We start from the raw sequence: 18,361 nt of genomic DNA on the forward strand, positions 1-18,361 counted from the left end.
CACAGGAGTGCATGTTGACATTGGAACGTGAAGTTACCTAAACTAGACGAATTACGACCAGGTCATGTTTCACTAAAATGACGTTTTTTTGGGGGTTTTTTTGCCTTTCAAAAGGATCACTTTTTAACTGTTTATGACTCTTCTCCTGGATTTTACAAACAGAAAGCTTGAATTACTTTTACGTAAGATAACACGTAAGAGGTAAAACACAATCTTTAACATTTTTCTATCTTTAATGAAAAAGTAGACATGTTTATGGGCGTGGCTTTAAGGTGCTGTGTGTCTACTTTAGCGTCACAATCATCTGCAATCTGCAGCGTGTATATACATTTTATTCATTCGTGTACATCGTAAGACTGAACTCATTTTTCAGAGGATTAATAGTGTGTCTGTGTAATGTTGCCGCATAACACTTAATGTTTTTCACACATGCACATTTTTGTTTTTTTGCTATTTAATATTTTTTATGCATCATAACCATGCAAGAAGTCGACTATTACTTTACATAGTTCCAGTTTAAGAAACACTCCCGTCAGTCACTACAGTGTAGCACATACTGAGAAGGTACTGTCAGCCAAGTTATATGAAAGAAAAAGGGCTTTTAACTGTTTTATTTTTTAATTATCTTTATCTATGCAAGTAGAATCTATGTGAAAGGTAAATTGGTGCTGCCGAGTTGGTGTTAGCGTTTTTAGATGACTTGCGTTACTGTAGAGTTTAAGCTAAATCTTATGAATCTGACACAACTGTTGAACTCACACTACACTTTCATTTAAATATGTGCAAATATTTCTTTTTTTTTCTTCTTTTTTTACATTGAGAATTTTTGTAGGATTTATTTGTCAAGTTATACACAATGTCTATTGTCTGTATTCATGTGCAGTCAAACTAATTCTATTCTCATGCTAGAGTCTTTGCGTATGGCAATATTGTACACGTCTTATCTCCAGTAGGCCAACATGTCTTAATATATTTTGCACATTTTATCCATGAACTCTCGTTTCCTCTCCTAATGGTCCTACAGAAGCCATCAAGACATTTTCTCCACTGTTGACCTGTACAGGAGTAATGATGTGACCCTAGCGTAAACCTGACATATCTCCGTTTTGCAGAAGACTGTGTGTTTAATATCAGTCGGACATGTGCCTTTTTCCTGTTTTGTATGTTTCTCTTTTTGTGTGTAGTTAAACCATTAGCAGGGGTGGACAAATCTTTATCCTTAGGTGCCGGAAGCAAGCAAGTTCAACGTTTATCAGGGTGTTTTAGGATGCAGAATCAAAGATATGAAGGGAAACAGTGAGTTAACTGAGCCAAATGTAGCACAGTGCAGGACAAGAAAACGATTGCTCTCGTAGCACACTTGCAGGTAACCCTTGATCGGCCTAAAATGAAGACTGAATTTTAACTAAAATTAAATATAAGATCAAATCTTTGCCGTTCGTTCCAGGGTATAAACATTACCAGGAAAGAGTCAAGACTGTACACACTTGCATAAAACCTGCCCTCCCAGGGATTCATACAGTATGCTTTGTATATAGATTGCTTGTTTTACAAAAATTAATTTGCATTAGTTACCACTTTTTAGTCGATTTAAAAAGTCTAGCCAACTCAAACATGGCACTGGATAGGACATTGGAGCTCTGACTTGCCCACGCTTTTTTTCTTTTACCAGGTGTTTAAGTGATTTCCATTCATTAACTTTTTTTAACCACAAAGTTCACGGTTCAGCACTATCCCTTCAGGTTTTGTCCAGTTGATATGGTTTGATAAACCACTCCTTACAGATGTAAGGAGTCTCCAGCTTTAGCACTTTATTAACCAGTTGCCTTCATGTTCAGGACAGCAGATGAGCAGATGTGTTTTGCAGTTTCTCTTTAAGAGACTGTTGTTTTTATATATATATTTTTTTTGTTACTGTTGGGAAATCGCTGTGGTTTAAAGGAAACACTTATACTGCCTGGCCAAAACATTTTAGTCCGCAGTTTAATTTCATTGGGCCGCTTTTAGATTTGATTACCGTCCGCATTCACCATGCCATTGTTTTAACAACTCGAGTAATATTATTTCCATCTAGACTTAGAATAATTTTGGGTTTAGGTCTTGTACCGATGATAAGAGAGTCGAACCGCTCTGTTAAGTCTTCTCCATCCAATCCAATCCCATCCCAAAGACCTAAGAACCAATAAAGGCGGTTTAATACATGGATTATTTGTCCACCCCTGATTAAACAGTACTTTTTTTCTTCTGTCTAAAGTGGTCCATCAACACTCTTCTGCTTTATACTTTCCGTATCTTAGAAGTGTATTCACAATAGGACATGTAGCATTTTTATGCCAAAGGCTTGTATTAATTTTTCTTCCATGCACCTGAACAATGTGTTGTTTTCCCCACTATGTAAGAAACAAATGGCATTTGTGTGTGTTCGTGTGTCCGTTATGTGTGTCGTGTCAACAAGCAACAAGTAGTGAACTTTCCTGTTGCTGTTATTGAATGTTCTTTATTTTTGTGGCATATTTTAACATATTTGTTACAGTACTATCAGATATACAAAGCCACAATCATCTCCATCCCGAGGAAAATATACAGCTGATCAAACCAAAGAATTTTGCAATGTACTTTCAATTTAATAAAGGGATTTTGTTTTGTTTTTTTCTATCCTTTTTTTTTATGTTCCCAGCATGATGAAACAGCATATCTCTTTTAAAGAGTTGTTTTGTACTTGTTATAGTTATTCTATTTTTTATATCCGAACTATTTTGGCATTGTGTTAAATATACTTTGCAATGCAAGCTGTCTGGTCTCATTTTGTGGTTTTGATGTATGCCTTTGCATTTACATTCACATTTGCATTTATTCATTTGTCAGATGCCTTTATCCAAAGTGACTTTCCAGTGAGGCAGAACACATTCCAAACGTACAGCTGAACTACACCGCCTGGTTGAAAAAAAAAAAATAAATAAATCTAATCTTCGACACAAGATTTCACTCAATCACATTTAGCTTTAATTCCGTGCCGATCCATGTGTGAAAATGATCCCTTGTGCTCCCGGAACCATTCTTTCATATATACGCTTTTGGAATATGCCAGTGCCATTAGGGAACACAAACTCCATAGATGTGATAACCTGGTCGTCCAGTACATTTAGGTCACTAGCTGGCTTAATTTTATTGCCACATAATGTTGCTAAGACCTGACCAATAGAAGCAACCCCAGACCATAACACTGCCTCCAGAGGCTTGTACACACCAGAGGCCACTATGCATGATGGTACAGTATGTGCATCATTTGATTTGTTTTCCTTGATACCCTGTTGCACCCATCACTCAGGAATAGGGTCAATCTGGACTCATCAGACAACATGATTTTTTTTTTTCCCATAGCTCCAAAGTTCAATCTAACAAATAAAAGGCCTTTTTTCTGATCAGATTCACTAGCAAGTGCTTTTCTTATGGTCGCACAGCTGTCACACTGTATGGAAATACTTTAGGACTGCGGATGTGTTTTGCAGTTTCTCGGTAAGAGACCTTTTTTTTTGTCACTTTTAGGAAACTCCTGTGGATTAAGGGAAACATTATACCGCCTGGCCAAAAACACCAGTCCACCTTTGCACCGCCTTTAGGTTTGATTACAGTACGTATTGTTGCCATGGCATTGTTTAGACTACTTAAGTGATGTCACAACATTTATTTCAATCGATTTTTGGTTGAGATCTAGTACCGAAGATAAAAGAGTCGAACCACTCCGTGAAGTTTTTTCTATCACATCCCAAATACTTTCAATACGGGAAAAGTCTCTGTGGCTCTCCATTTGCTACTTTATGAGCCTTGTAAAAAAAAAATGATGTGACAACCTTGTCATTTAGTACATTCAGGTCTTCAGCTGACTTTATTTTATTGCCTCATAACATTGCTGACCGAGTGAAGCAACACCAGATCATAGGCTCCAGAGGTTTGTACAAGTGTATCCTATTGTGCATGTGGAAATGCTCTTTCTTTCAATATTAAACATCGCTATGATTCCTACTGTCGTTTTTTTTATGATGCAATGTCACCAAGCGTCTAAGTGATCTCCACTGCAACATCTGAAATTTCTCTAAATAATTTTATGTGACAGAAACAGAATTCTACTTTTTTTTTAATTCAAATAAAGTGTGTCCATATGAATTAAATAATTAGTTCATTAATACTTTTTTCGGTTAACCTGCCTTTCAATTGCACACACTTTACAAAAGAATTGTGTCTTGGTGCAAAGACAACATTTTTCAGGTGCACGTTTGAAGGCAAATGTCGTCCATCCCTCTGACGCTCATTACACGTATGCCATGCAATAGTCATCGCTAACCAAATAGGTTTCAACGTTGCTACCCTAATTTGAGTTGGAAATAGGAAAGCATTCAAATGTAAATGTGTTTATTTTTCGATAGGTCTCTCACTATTTAAGATATCAGCAAGGCTCTGGGTTAAAAGGTTTGTTTTGTTTTGTGTGTGCATGACTCAATGCAAAGTGTGTGTTAGTGCTTGTCAGTGTTTTCTTAACCCACATGGGCTCCGGTTACCTGTGTGTACTCCATCAGGGGCGGATCTGCTCACGAAAGAACAGGTATAAGTGTGTGAAGCCTCGTATGCTTGGATACACTCGCTGTTTCTCCTCTTGGCAGCACTTTTAAGAGAAGAGCAAAGGAGCACGATGCGATTGGCACCTTGCTCTTGAGACCCAACTGAAGGCCAACCTGAGAGAAGGTAAATTTGAAGGAAAAACAGTGTAAAAATATGCCCTATGGCTATATACTTTATGGTTTAAGTTGGAATAAGTACATCTGAGGCTTGTATTACTAATAATTCTAGAAATAATAATACTATACCATCCTTTGTAACTAATTATATTTAATACATAAGTTAATCTCTCCTATTCATTACAAATCTGAATCGAATCTCTCCTCCAGATTTCCTCACCATGACGACAGGTTTTTCCCAGGACCAGGTGGCATGTGTGTGTGAGGTTCTTCTTCAGAGCGGGAGTATCGATCGCTTATCATCCTTCCTTCATTCTGTACCTCCTCTCTCCACATGTCCTGCCTCGTCGTACCTGGGCTCACAGCATAACGTAGAGAGTGTGTTGAAGGCGCGGGCGGCTGTGGCCTTCCATCAGGGCCGGTTCAGCGAGCTCTACGCTCTCATCGAGGGCAACGTGTTCTCGCCAAGCAGTCACTCGCTTCTCCAGCAGCTCTGGCTCCGGGCGCGCTACCTAGAGGCTGAGCTGCAGCGAGGGCGCCCTCTTGGAGCTGTGGGCAAATACAGAGTACGGAGAAAGTTCCCCTTGCCTCGAACCATATGGGATGGAGAAGAGACCAGCTACTGCTTCAAGGTAGGAAGAGTTGATCTGCTGATTCGGCTCTTCGTATAAAGGTCCTTATAGTGTATATGAGAGATATAGTGATGTGATGGGGGGGGGGGGAAGTGATGAAGCTCAGAAAGAACTTTGCTACCACTAGAATAATAAATACCTGATGTTTTATTTCTAAATTCAATTAATTAATGTAGGTTAAATGAAAGAAATGGGATTTTTTATTTTATTTTACTTTGACAGGCTTAAAGATATCATTTTTAAAAACTGCTTGTTTAAGTAACAACCTAAGCAGCAACCTCATTTCCCCTCTTGTCTGTTCCAACCACTCGGCATTCAGCATCACTGATATACTAATCACACGCCTGATCAATTAAGGTGCATCATCTTCCCTTGTTTCTCACTAGTTCATGCCTTAAGTTTGATGTTTTTTTTATGCTTGAATGATTGATAGATCACTAATAAGCAAAAATATTACTCTGAAACTGGTCAGGTACTGTACAGGGACTGGATGGAAAATGAGAGACAAAAAGTCCTTTAGGAAACCTGGAGAACTGTATTCCTGAAGATTACATTAAAAATACAAGATATTTCAAAGCAAAATATGAAGAAATGAGTGATGCACGGTACTGTAACATGATTTCAAAGTACAACCCTATAATAAGCAATAAAGATCAATGCATGAGATAAATATGCGAAAATGTCCCTTATATAAAATGTCAAATTACAAAGATAAAAATATAAAACTAATGAATTCATAAAAGTTTTCTGTATAAAAAAAAAAGACAATATGTCATTGCATCTCATATTATATTAATAATAATACTATAAAATCATAATCTAATATACAGTAGTATGGTAGGTCAAAAACATTCTTTATTCATGTAAGCATCCATGACATATAAAGAGAAAAAATGGGGGGAAAAGGGAAAATTCCAGAAAAAAAAAAATGATTAAAGAACACATCCTTACATGCCCTTATTACCCTCAGACATAATGGCATACGGGTCAAAAGATAGCATCACTTAAACATGAGTTATGAGGCATCAAATTTACACATGGAGTTGCACATGGACATGAAAAATAACAAAGAATTTAGCATTAATAATTTTGCGAAACATTTTGAAGAGTCAAGAAATACCAGACGTTTTAAAATTGACTGTTGAACAGATTGTTCTAGATAACACATTAGTGTATGTGCATGATGCAGGAGAAGTCACGGTGCGTGCTGAGAGAGTGGTACTGCAGGAAGCCCTACCCCTCGCCCAGGGAGAAGCGGGATTTAGCCCTAGCGACTGGTCTCACAGCCACTCAGGTCAGCAACTGGTTCAAGAACCGCCGTCAGAGGGACAGAGCCGCTCAGGGTCGCAAAGGGTGAGGGAACGTCCGGAACCTTCTTCCGGCTTTAGATGCATCACAGCTGACACATTTGTTTCTTTTTCTATATCAGACAAATTGAGGATTCTGTCCCAGAGTGCTTGGGCTCAGACGGAACGACTAGAGGCTCGCTCCACAGGTCTGACGACGAGCTTTCCCCTCCGCCGAGTCCCAGCTCGAGAGGAGAACTGTTGCCCTGCTCTCAGGTCTCTTCGGCCCAGCCTCCACCTCTCAGGCACATGGGAACCCAGCACTATTTTACCTACTGAGGCCACTTTCAGTGCAGACTAAATTCACTCTAATGAGCTGGAGCATGAACATATGGACAGACATACACTGCCCCCTAGTGACAAGAAAGCAGAAATTCTCCCACAGTCTGATTAGTCTGTGTTGGATACAACTGCCTTATCAAGAAGAACATTTTTTTAAAAAGTCTACAGGAAATGGCCTCATGTTTCAAAATATAAATTTTCTTTTTGTCTACTATTATGTTCCCTTTAATTTTGTAACAAATTACGGTTGCTTTTATAGGAATGTAAAAATAATAAATAAAATAGTCCACAAAAATTTGTTCTAACTTCAGTAGCAAACGTATGTACTATATGTGTCATTTATGCTATCACTTTTACTCAGGTACTATTTTTTTTAAAGAATGTTCTCTTTACATTTGTCTATTTTATCTATTCGTCTGCTTTGTGCATGTAGTGCACTGAAATTGTTTTATAGTGACATCATTTTACACCCTATACAGTATACTGATTAGGAAGCATTTGGGTTTTTGACCCGAGTTTTAGGAGAACCTAAAAATAAAAAAAAAAGAAAGAAATCCTTTCTGAAGGAAGCAAGTTGAAAAATTAAAGTTGATGAAATTTTAACATTGTCACCTTGTGATTTTTACTGTAGTTTTAAAACGACAAATTTTATATGATACAAATGCATAGTGTAGCACTGCTGCTAATATTGCTTCTGCATAGGGCTGCACATACATGTAAATATTACACCTTTCATTTATTTAAAGTTTACCTGCAACTATTAAACAGATATGACATAAGACTATAGCCATACTGTCTGACTAGCATGCAGACAAAAACACCTCGTGTATACAGTAATACGTTTGTAAATGTAAACTCAAGCAAATTTTTGGCTACTCTGCTTATTTTTGTTGTTGTTGTTGTTGTTTTTTGGACAGGAGGTATGCAACTCCAGCTGTTAAAAAATATATTTTTTTTGTTTACTGGTTTGGCCTGGTCAACTTCTCAAAAGATAGATTGGGTAGAAGAAATAATGACAAATCTTGATCTCGCAACAGAATTGAGAGCTCGTCCGAGACCCTTTCAATTAGTCTCCCGTGTCTTTGATCTATTCGCCCAACTGCAAATGCTGCATTTTTTGCATTAAATCTCCTTTCTATTCTTTATGTTCTTTTGATATATCACTGCTTAGGATCAGTTTACCATTTGCACTACTAACAATTTGTGTGTTTCTCTAAGGTTTATCTTCTAGTCCTCGTGGACTTTTACTACATTTTAATTCATAAAGTACCAGTAAGGACAACATCAGACGCTGGACCATCACATCCTTCTTGAGCCTCCTGAGGCGGGTATTGTATCACGCCTCACCTCAGATGTGGCTGCAGTGGAGGCTTGAGGACAAAACTCAACTCCCACACTTTTAATCCCTAGTATCAGAGACTAGGCTAAAAATGAGATTGGGGTTGAGTTGGCATCACTTGTTCATGGAGCGCTTTTGACAGATGAGTTTGTGCTCATACATAAAACTTCCGTCCCAAAGGGCAATGAGACACGTAATTGTGTTTATCATCACAAATCTGTCCATTTGCTTGTCTTGTGTTAGCAAGTAAAACTTGTTAAAGTGCAGAATAATTCTAAAGGCATGGCTTTAGTGCCTGTACTGGCACTACTTTCAAACCTTTTATTCTGGATGGTAAAGCTTTGATTAAAAATTTTGATCAAGAGCTCAATCGAGTGTGTATCCCTAGAAACACCATCTGGTCTTTAGAGCAGTCTAGCTATGGAGCAGTTGTTTTAGTTCAGGGTAGTGAGCTTGCTGGCGTAAAAGCATCTTTAAATATGATTTCCCTTCGTTCTGATGCAAAAGGGTTGATTGATCTTGGGTAATTATACTGTATAGTTGGTAGTAAGGTGTTTCAGTTGTCTGTATATGCACTGTCGATCAAGTTCATAAACTCAAAATGCAAAAGATTTTTCTGATCCTATATGCAGGAATGATCCTGTTTGACAACAAAGATCTGCATCCAGGTCCTGTGTGCTGTAGAAGAGGGTGGTGGTAAAGGGAACATTGGGCGAGAGCATTTAGCAGCTGTGGATAAGACAGTTCGCTGGGCTTCACAGCGTTATTTTTGATGAAGGTGTAAGTTGTAGCTCCAAGTTGTATAGAAAGCAAGTGTTTGGAATAGTCTATGACGATGATGACGCAATTATCTTTTTAGATTTTGTACATACTCTGCCTTACTGTATATGTCCAGCAGAGTTATATTCTAAATGAGTTCTGTAAAATTCCACTCACTCCATATGCATCAGAAATCCATGCTTTTGCTATAAAAGTTTCCTTCAATTTTTTTTTAACCATAAAAATGCACTTAATGACCAGGATCTTAGATCTCAGAATCAGATTGTTGGTGATGTCTTTTGGGCTACTTGCAATAGCCACGTTCTTTGTTTGTCCACCTCCAAGCAGCTTCTCTTATGTTAAACCTGGATTTGTGTTAGTTAGGGGGTAAGGTATAGTATAATCTGTTTTTTTGTTGTTGTTGTTGTTTGGGTTGAGATAAGTGGTTTCTTACTGGACCATTAGATGTGCTCTATATTTAGTCTTTTGGCCTAGGAAATAACCATGTTTGTGACAAGAATTAACGACAAAGGAAATATTTCTCACCACCTTTTTTGACTCGTGTCATAATCAATTTTGTTCTCCAAGTGAGATAAATTTTTTGTACTGTTCAAAATATATTGTACAATTGCCAGGGACTGAATTATTACCCCATATGAAGTTTATTTAAAGCTAGTGGCATTATATGAAGCAGATCACCTGTACATAATACTGTATAAATAATAGACACAAGCACTTTTTTCCCCAGAATTCATCAAAAGAAATTTTATGCTAAACCTACAGTATGTTGATACTGTAATTAAAGAAAGTAATAAGATAGGGGACTTCATCCACTTTTCACAAAAACAGAAACCAAAACAGAAGTGAATCCAGGTTTGTGTAGACTAAACATTATTAAATTACTTAGATAAAACAGAAACAAGGACTTTATTTCGTATTACTTAATTCTGGCTATATCTTGATCTTAATTGTGGTTAATTTGAACCAACACTTTGCCAAAGTTAGATCTTTTTTTCACCAGATGCAGCTGAATAATTGGTTTTATAATCATCTGATGCACAATATGCTAAAATATTGCATGCACAATATTGTAAATACTAAAACATCACTAACTTCTGTGTTCAATTCGGATTAGCTCACAAGGTGAAATCTTTTAATTACGTTGCTGTTACATTTAAAACTTCATCACATGCTTCTTAAAGATGGCAATCCTTTCATCCTACCATTTAAAAAGCACACTGGACTGAACTACAACTACCATGAAGTACCAACATTTCTCAAAACCTGATGAAAGCGGTGTTGATGAGAATTTTTTTGTTGATGAGAAAACTATTGAAAACCTACCTTGATGATGACCAGATATAAAAAAAACAACAACACAAAACTATTATAATATAATTATTACAACTATCGTGATCTAAGCACTGAACCAGAGAAGGTGTTGCGTTATATGTTTCCATTAATGTCTATATACAGCACAAAGGAATCATCAGACAGACTACTTACAGAGAAGATGTTTTATTGCTATTTATTTCAAGTGTGTAGCTGCTCAAAGAAATTGTTGTTAGCATTACCATTAGCAGTTAGCTCACATTAATTTAGTTGTGTTTGTTTGTTTTTTTTCTTCAAAGTAATTAAATTGGAAAGAATTGGAGACTGTTCTCGTTGAGGTCACTCTCATTCTCACAGGTCCTGCAGAAAGCTTAATAACAAAATTGATGATTTTAAGATACATTCAGATCTAACCAGCACTGCATGTGCAGCAGGTTAGCGGTTAATGGCTCAAATGTGTGCAGTAAGTCGAACAAACAGGCTCATCAGTCTTTGGCTACATGTCTGTGGATGAAAAGTCTTCATTTTAGTGATTGAAACAGCTGCCAAAGCGTGTAAGTTTATGGCTCTTGTTTTAGCAGATAAAATATCAATAAAATAACCGTATCACACTTCCACAGCTAATGCCATGTCTGTATTTCATCGCTATCTTCCGGTACTCAAGACACTGAGTGTGTATGTGTGTCTGAGTCGGCTCAGAGGTGCAGGTATTCAGCCACGAAGACGGCGAGGATCTTGGTGAGGTTCTCAACTGTCGGCCGGTGCATGTTCTCCTCTGTGTCCTGCAGTGTGTGCCAGAACGGCGGGAATGGTGTCGAGATCACGTGCAGCACTGGTACACCTACAGGACAGTACGCACATGTTTAGGATCTGATCGTGTCGGCTGATGTGGACGATCCTGCAAGGATACCCTAAAAACCTGCACTTATTTAAAAAAAAAAAAAAAAAAAAAAGTTCTCAATCTTATGTGGAGGCTGCTGTATTCATAAAGCCTGTCCTGTCCTCATCCCAGTATTCACAAGGCTATACTGCTTGCATTCACTTTTCTATACCTGTATCTAGGGCTGGACGATATGGCAAAAATTTATATCACGATACATTTCTTAATTTTGGTCGATACGATATAATTTCGATATCGATATGGACAATAGTAAAAAGCCTCAGGAAAAAACTGCCAAGGAGACACACACAATGGATGTCTGCAAACTGAATTTGCAAAGTCTAGAATACCTTCAAGCTCCTCCTATTAAAATTATATATATATATATATATATATATATATATATATATTTTAATATATCATATAATATATATATATTAATATATTTCCATTTAAACTAGAACAGGCTGATTATTCATATAAATTGAAACAAAAAACAAACTGCTTCAGCCAGGATAAAGAAACAAAAATAATAAAATAAATAAAGAGTGAGCAACAACAAAAACACATTGCTCTGGCCGGAACATTGTTGAGTGTTGATGACACCCTATGACAGGCTCTAGAGGTTTCTGGAAAGGGGCAAATACTTTTCCATGGCACTGCACATGTAGTCAGATTGTTCCACTAGGGACTTGATACTTTTTTATTTACGTTTTTGTTTGTGTTATATTTTAATACTAGTATGTGGTTGTAAAAATGAATCTCCACTTTAATGATCCAGTGTAGTATGATGTGGGATGTGGTGGGCTGCTGGATCCAGCCTCGCTGTCCCTGACAGTAATGTTAGAGCCGTAAGAGCAGAACTGGAACTTTCCTTCTCACCAAAGGCAGAATCTGTTCATTTGTAGCATTTCACATCATTTACCTCTAAAGCTTTTTCTTATTTTCGTGTAACTTTCAGCTCCACCTTTTCTTCTTCCTCCTTTTTATTCATAAAAATTATTATTAATTTGCTCAAAGAAATTCGCTGCATCGGAAAAAAAAGGATCAGTATCTCTCCCTCTATAAATTAAAAGGGATTGTGTCTAATTAGTATTGAGGGAGTTAAATACATCCGCATGCGCGGTAACAAACACACTGTTAGCTTCTCTGCTTTATTTGTAATGTTGCTCGCGGCAGCGTAACAGCGCGTCAATTCATGCTGGTGTAATGATGAGATGGACAAACTGCTCGATGCCCCCGTTCTTTTATTTGCTGCATTGTCAGGTTATAGTACAACCTTTCAACCTGCACTTAAATCCAACTAAAAACTACTGAAAAGAAAACAAAACTCAGGCTCTATATCTAGCACTCGCGTTCACACACACCGGACCTCATTACCCACAATGCATCTCCCGCACTGGACTACACTCTCGTAAACAGCTCTCGTAAATCAACATACCTCTCTCTCCCGCAACAACACGCTCTTTGTCTGCGGCGTCCGTGTGATCGACGCACTCATCCATATGATTAGGAAAGAGATGTAATATTATGGTTTGACTTGGCCAGGCCACCGGAAAACTCCCGGTACTCCAGATGGCCAGGCCGCCACTGTATATATATAATCAAATGTATATCGAAATATCGGAAATGTGTTTAAAAATCATATCACTGTTATTGAAAAAAATTCTATCGCGATATATATTGATATCAAATTATTGACCAGCCCTACCTGTATCCTGTAATGATTTTTAATCACAGTTCCTGGTGTCACACAGGACAGAATGGGTTGGATGGGTCCCTTATTGTTTCTACTCTAGTTCCAAAATGTTCTCCTTATGCTGTTTTAGGAGTTTTTTTGTCAATACATCCGACATTGATTTCTTCATCTTTTATACCACTATACAGGGTCATGGGAAGAGGTTTACTCCTCAGAGACAGTGTGCCAATCCATCCCAGGGCAAACATGCACACAGACAATTTGGAAACGCGAATTATCCTAATCAGCATATCTTTGGACTGCGTAAGGAATCCGGAGTACCTGGACGAAATCCACCAAGCACGGGGAGAACATGCAAACTCCACACACAAAGGTCCAAAGCCACAGTGCTGATCACTATGCCGCCGTGATGCCAAAAACAAACCAAACCAAAAAGGACAAAAAAACTGCCTCTCAAATCAGAAAAATCTGAATGCCTACACATGAACTTGAGGACGGTTTCCTGAAACATTAATGGCTGTTCACAGCATCAGAGTAGGAATTCGTACCAATTTTTTTTAGATAGCAAAAACCAAACACGGAGGCATCCACTTTGCAGACTAAACACACCATAATGTCGAAAGAGACTTTAGAATTCCGTCTTTCGACTTCCAAGCTAAATGATATAAAAAGCAGAAATAATCCTCAACTGCTTAACTGTATCCGGTCTAAACTGTCTATCTATGCAGGCTGTACTAAATCAATGAAGTTGTCGGAAGCATAGTGATATACACAGTGTGTGTGTTTGTGTGTGTGTGTGTGTGTGTGTGTACTTCACCTCGAAGCAAAAATGGAATGTGGTCATCCTGCACTGGTCCCAGATAAACATCCTTCCTGAAGTAGTTTTGTTCTGAACTATGAGATGACAGTAAGCCCTGGCGGTGCAGCCTTTTCTCTAAAACAGTGATAAAAACAGAGACTGTTATTTTTTCCAATGAAAGAAGGAGACTAAGGCTACAGTAGTTTTTCTTCAAGTAATTTCAAAATAACTTTTTTTAAACTCAGGAAAAAAAAATTTAAGCAAAGTATTGTTCCAGTCCTAAGCATTTGACTGATGTGCTGATGGCCAAAAAAAACAAAAACAAAACGCTGACCTGCAGCAATAAGGCGATCAAACCAGCGTGCAGTGTTATCGAAATGATTGACGATGAGTGGCTCTGGAGCTCCGAGTAAATCCAGCAGAAGTAATAGATCCTAAAAGATAAGACACAAGACAGAGTGTATGTAATCTTCTAAAGATTAGAAAATAATGTCTGAATGTTATGGTATGTACATGAAGATTATGGCCTGACCACTGCCTGGAGCTGCGTGGTCTGCGTGGAGCCTGGAGGATGAGCTGTGTGCGCCATGAGCTCGGCCAGATGGCGTGAGCCGTACAGAGAGTCTGTATCTGTCCATTCCTCAAAAGCCTCCTCTCCGTCGAAAAAGACCAGCTGCAGCGTCACCGCAGACCTCTACGGGAAAAGTAAAAGGGGTCGCACAAGAGAGCGCAGCAGAGTGTGAGCAGATATGAGAATACACATAGGAGCTGATTCAGCACAGTGCTGAGTGTGTTTGCATTTCCCAACATGCTTATCTTACTGGGTTCAGAAGAAAAACACACACATGCTAGCTCATAATATTGCAGAATTTTCCTCTCTGTAGTTAAATGTGGTTACGCCTATGCCAAAATTATACCTTCTGGCGCATTCAGTTTTTCAGGTCGGGCTGCATATTGTGTATAACATTTCCCCTGTCCCCAAAGACACTGTTTTTATATTTCACTGTGAGAATGGAGACTGACACAAAGCAGGACCTACATGCAAAGCAGCTGTAGACAAAACGCTACGGACACACACACAAACGCCACGCCTTTTTTATTAGAACAGACACAGACCACACCGCTTTTCTTAAACTGAGAAGGCAGAGACCACACCCCCTTTATTTAACTGAAGGTACAGAGGCCACACCCATTTAGTGAAATGAGAAGGTACAGAGGCCCCTCCCCTTTATTTAACTGAGAAGTAACAAAGCCCCCACCCCTTTAAGGAACTGAGGATGCAGAGGCCACACCCCCTTAAGGAACTGAGAAGGCACAGAGGCCACACCCCTTTATTGAAATGAAGAGGCACGTAGGCCACACCCCTTTATTGAAATGAGGAGGCACAGAGGCCACACCCCTTAACAAAATTGAGAAGGCACAAAGGCCACACCTTTTTACCAAACTGAGAAAGCAGAGAGACCACGCCCCTCTTAAGGAACTCAGAAAGCACAAAGGCCACACCCCTTTATTGAACTAAGAAGGCAGAAAGGCCACACCCCTTTAGGAAACTGAGAAGGCACGGAGACCACATCCTTTTATTAAGCTACAAATCTATTAATCTGAGAACGCACATAGGCCACACCCGTTATTTAAAATGAAAAGGCACATAGGCCACACCCCTTTAATTGAGATTAAGACACATGCCACACACCTTTTGTAGACCTGAGGACGCACCGAGGATACACTTAATTTATTTAAATGAAGTGGTACAGAGATCACACCCTGTTTATTTACACAAAGTCGATAATAATTTCTAATACTTTCACCTTCATATTAACCTGGATAACAGACTCTTACACAAGCTTTCCGAGTGCTTATACTAAATGATCATATTCTTCTAGTGCTTACCTGTTGTTTCAGAGCTCTTAGCTGTGTGTCCAGCGCTGATGCCAGCTCCAGCATCATGGCACAGGGTACGGCTGAGTCACTGGCACCCACAAATACTCGCAAGGGGTCTTTAGGGTCTCTAGGTAAAATTTTGGAGTCGTGGTGGCAGGCAAGGAGGAGTCTCCTCGGGGCAGAGGGGTCAAGCACCGCCAGCACGTTAGTGAAGGTAACGGGGCCTTTGGGAGTGGACGACTGGAACGAGTCCTCCTCTACAGTCCAGCCTGCAGAAAGTGAGCGCAGCTGGGAGACGATGTGCTGAGCGTGTAAGAGAATAAGAACAGAATAGCAGTCGGTAGATTCACTACTGCAGTTAAAAATCTAGAAGATCACTGAGCAACCTAAATATATCCTAAAGGACATCATAAAATAAGTCGGAAGGTGAAGCTGTGGCGTCCCACCTGGAGTACGACTTTGCTGCCTGCCGTACCCGGCACCCTCTCGATCAGCAAGGGCCGCAGATGGGTCTCCCAAAGACGTGCACCATCCACCTGAGAAGCAAGCTGGAGCACCTGGGCCAGGGCTAACTTCCTGGGTTTGTGTGAGAACTACACAGACAGAGGATGAGCAGAAATACGCATGCATCTATTTACAGGAAGTCGGTTTGAATGGACGTAAAGAAGGAAATTTTAGGACTTGTCATAGACAATGTTTTAAATCTTTGGCTTAGTAGAGTGTTAGTAGAGATGCCCTGAAAGCAACACACTCAAGGACGGGTATCTTAGGACTGGCATCTCATCCGGACACATCACCATGACCATGACCAGCAGTATTTTCAATTTGCATGCATTGGATTTTAAGTGTACTGTAACAGCACATACAGTCTCAGCTCAGAGACCAGATTAAAACCACACACACACACACACACACTTACCTTGTCTTTAAGCAGATCCCTGCTGTGTCTTGGGCTGTCAGGGATACCGGGGTAGGTGGATAAGTAAGTGCCCAGGATCAGCGTGAGCATCAGCAGGATCAGGATCACCGGCAGCGCGCGCCACAGCCACACGCGGAAAGCACGAGCGCGAAACGGTCCTGTTGAAGCACAACCTGGTATGGAGACGCCGCCGTTGCCACGGGAACCGTTCAGATGTCCAGGTCGGACCCTCCGGCCACTTTTGGACATTGTTTCCGTCGACTGGAAGTGTGTGTGTGTGTTATCGTAGTGTATTGTTGTTGTTGTTGTTGTTGTTCTGGCTCGCGCCAGTCAGACTGAAGTAAACGTGGCGAAACCCGCTCCAAACCGCCATGTTAACCCGCACATGACACCGGAGCCGAGGGAAGACAAAAAAATAAAATAAAAAAAATGATAAAAGCTGTCAAGTTGAACCTGGTGTCCAGCTGCAGCTTCCCAGACTAACACTAAGTTTATACACTATCAACACTGTAATGATAGAAGTTTACTTTAGCTTTGTTTTCGTGTTTTCTTTTTATTTGTATTCGTCGCTATAAAACACTAACACACCAGTTGTGGTCTCCATACTACCAGGCGTGCAGTTAGTAACAGAATCCTTGGCATTATCAGTGCTGACTGTACAGATCTCTCTCTCTCTCTCTCTCTCTCTGACAGCCTGCTGATTAACTCTGCACTTCCGGGTTTCGGTTCTCTGTGACGTGGAGGATCGTGATTGGCCCATGTCGCCGAAGAGAGCGGAAGTAACCACCACGAGTGCTGATTTGTATCTGTATCTTTGTATTTGTAATTCTATACTTTGATGTGCTTGTTTTATTAGCTCGTTTAGCGGTTAATATTTGGACATTTTCCCTTTTCCATAGCCTGATACATCTCTCGTGACGGCCAAACGAGGCTTATTAAAACATAGAGACTTCCTAGAAGACTCATTTAGCACAAGGCTAAGCGCACTAGCGCTCCCTACTGCAAAAAACATGCATTACAGCTAACTCAAGCATCTGAGCACTGATCAGCCATAACATTATGACTACCAGCCTAATATTGAGTAGGACCCCCTTTTGCCACCAAAACAGTGATGACTGACACCTTTATATTGAAACCAGCATTAACCCTTTTCTCAGTTTGAGCCACAATCTCTCTTCTACTGGATCGGACTACCCGGGTCATCCTTCGCTCCCCATGTTCATCCATGAGCTTTGGCCACCCATGACCCTGTTGCCAGTTCTTTGGATTACTTTTGGTATGTCCTCCCGACCACTGCCGCCTGTAAACATCCCACCACCTTCCAGTGCAATTGTAACAAAAGATTAAAAATCTATCTACTGTGAAAAGGGCCAAATTGTTATGGCTAGACAACTGGGTCAGAGAAAATTCAAAGCTGCAGCTCTTGTGGGATGTTTGCCGGCTGCAGATGTTCCTGGTCTGCAGGCGTCAAGACTTACCAAAAGTAATCCAAGGAAGAAACACTGGTGAACTGATGACAGGGTCATGGGTGGTCAAGGGTTACTGATACACATGAGGAGAAAAGGCTGGTCTGTGAGTCTGATCCAATAGAGGAGCTAGTGTAGATCTGGTTGTAGGCTGGGAGGACCTACTCAATATGAATCAATATTATTATACAGCAGTCATTCTGTCAACATTGCCAAACACACACTTGCAATATCTTTTTTTGCACATACTTAAACTGCTAACCACTAAGCCACCTGCCTGATCAGTATACTGAA

At 39.7% G+C, this 18,361-nt stretch overlaps 2 protein-coding genes across 2 annotated transcripts; one reads left to right on the forward strand and one right to left on the reverse strand.

Annotated features, from left to right (window-relative positions):
* Positions 1-4,653: 4,653 nt before the first annotated feature.
* On the forward strand, positions 4,654-7,322 carry six9 (SIX homeobox 9). The gene is made up of 4 exons (XM_053500545.1): positions 4,654-4,740; positions 4,944-5,365; positions 6,555-6,718; positions 6,795-7,322. The coding sequence occupies exons 2-4, from the start codon at positions 4,955-4,957 to the stop codon at positions 6,988-6,990; spliced, it is 771 nt and encodes a 256-aa protein (XP_053356520.1). The 5' UTR covers positions 4,654-4,740; positions 4,944-4,954; the 3' UTR covers positions 6,991-7,322.
* A 3,277-nt stretch (positions 7,323-10,599) lies between these two features.
* On the reverse strand, positions 10,600-17,276 carry qpctla (glutaminyl-peptide cyclotransferase-like a). The gene is made up of 7 exons (XM_053499814.1): positions 16,602-17,276; positions 16,129-16,275; positions 15,692-15,985; positions 14,334-14,495; positions 14,136-14,235; positions 13,820-13,936; positions 10,600-11,264 (listed from the first exon to the last, which is right to left on the reverse strand). Exons 1-7 carry the CDS (start codon positions 16,848-16,850, stop codon positions 11,119-11,121), a joined length of 1,215 nt encoding a protein of 404 aa, XP_053355789.1. The 5' UTR covers positions 16,851-17,276; the 3' UTR covers positions 10,600-11,118.
* Positions 17,277-18,361: the final 1,085 nt, after the last annotated feature.

This window comes from Clarias gariepinus, chromosome 7, assembly GCF_024256425.1.
Source record: "Clarias gariepinus isolate MV-2021 ecotype Netherlands chromosome 7, CGAR_prim_01v2, whole genome shotgun sequence".
Taxonomy (NCBI): Eukaryota; Metazoa; Chordata; class Actinopteri; order Siluriformes; family Clariidae; genus Clarias; species Clarias gariepinus.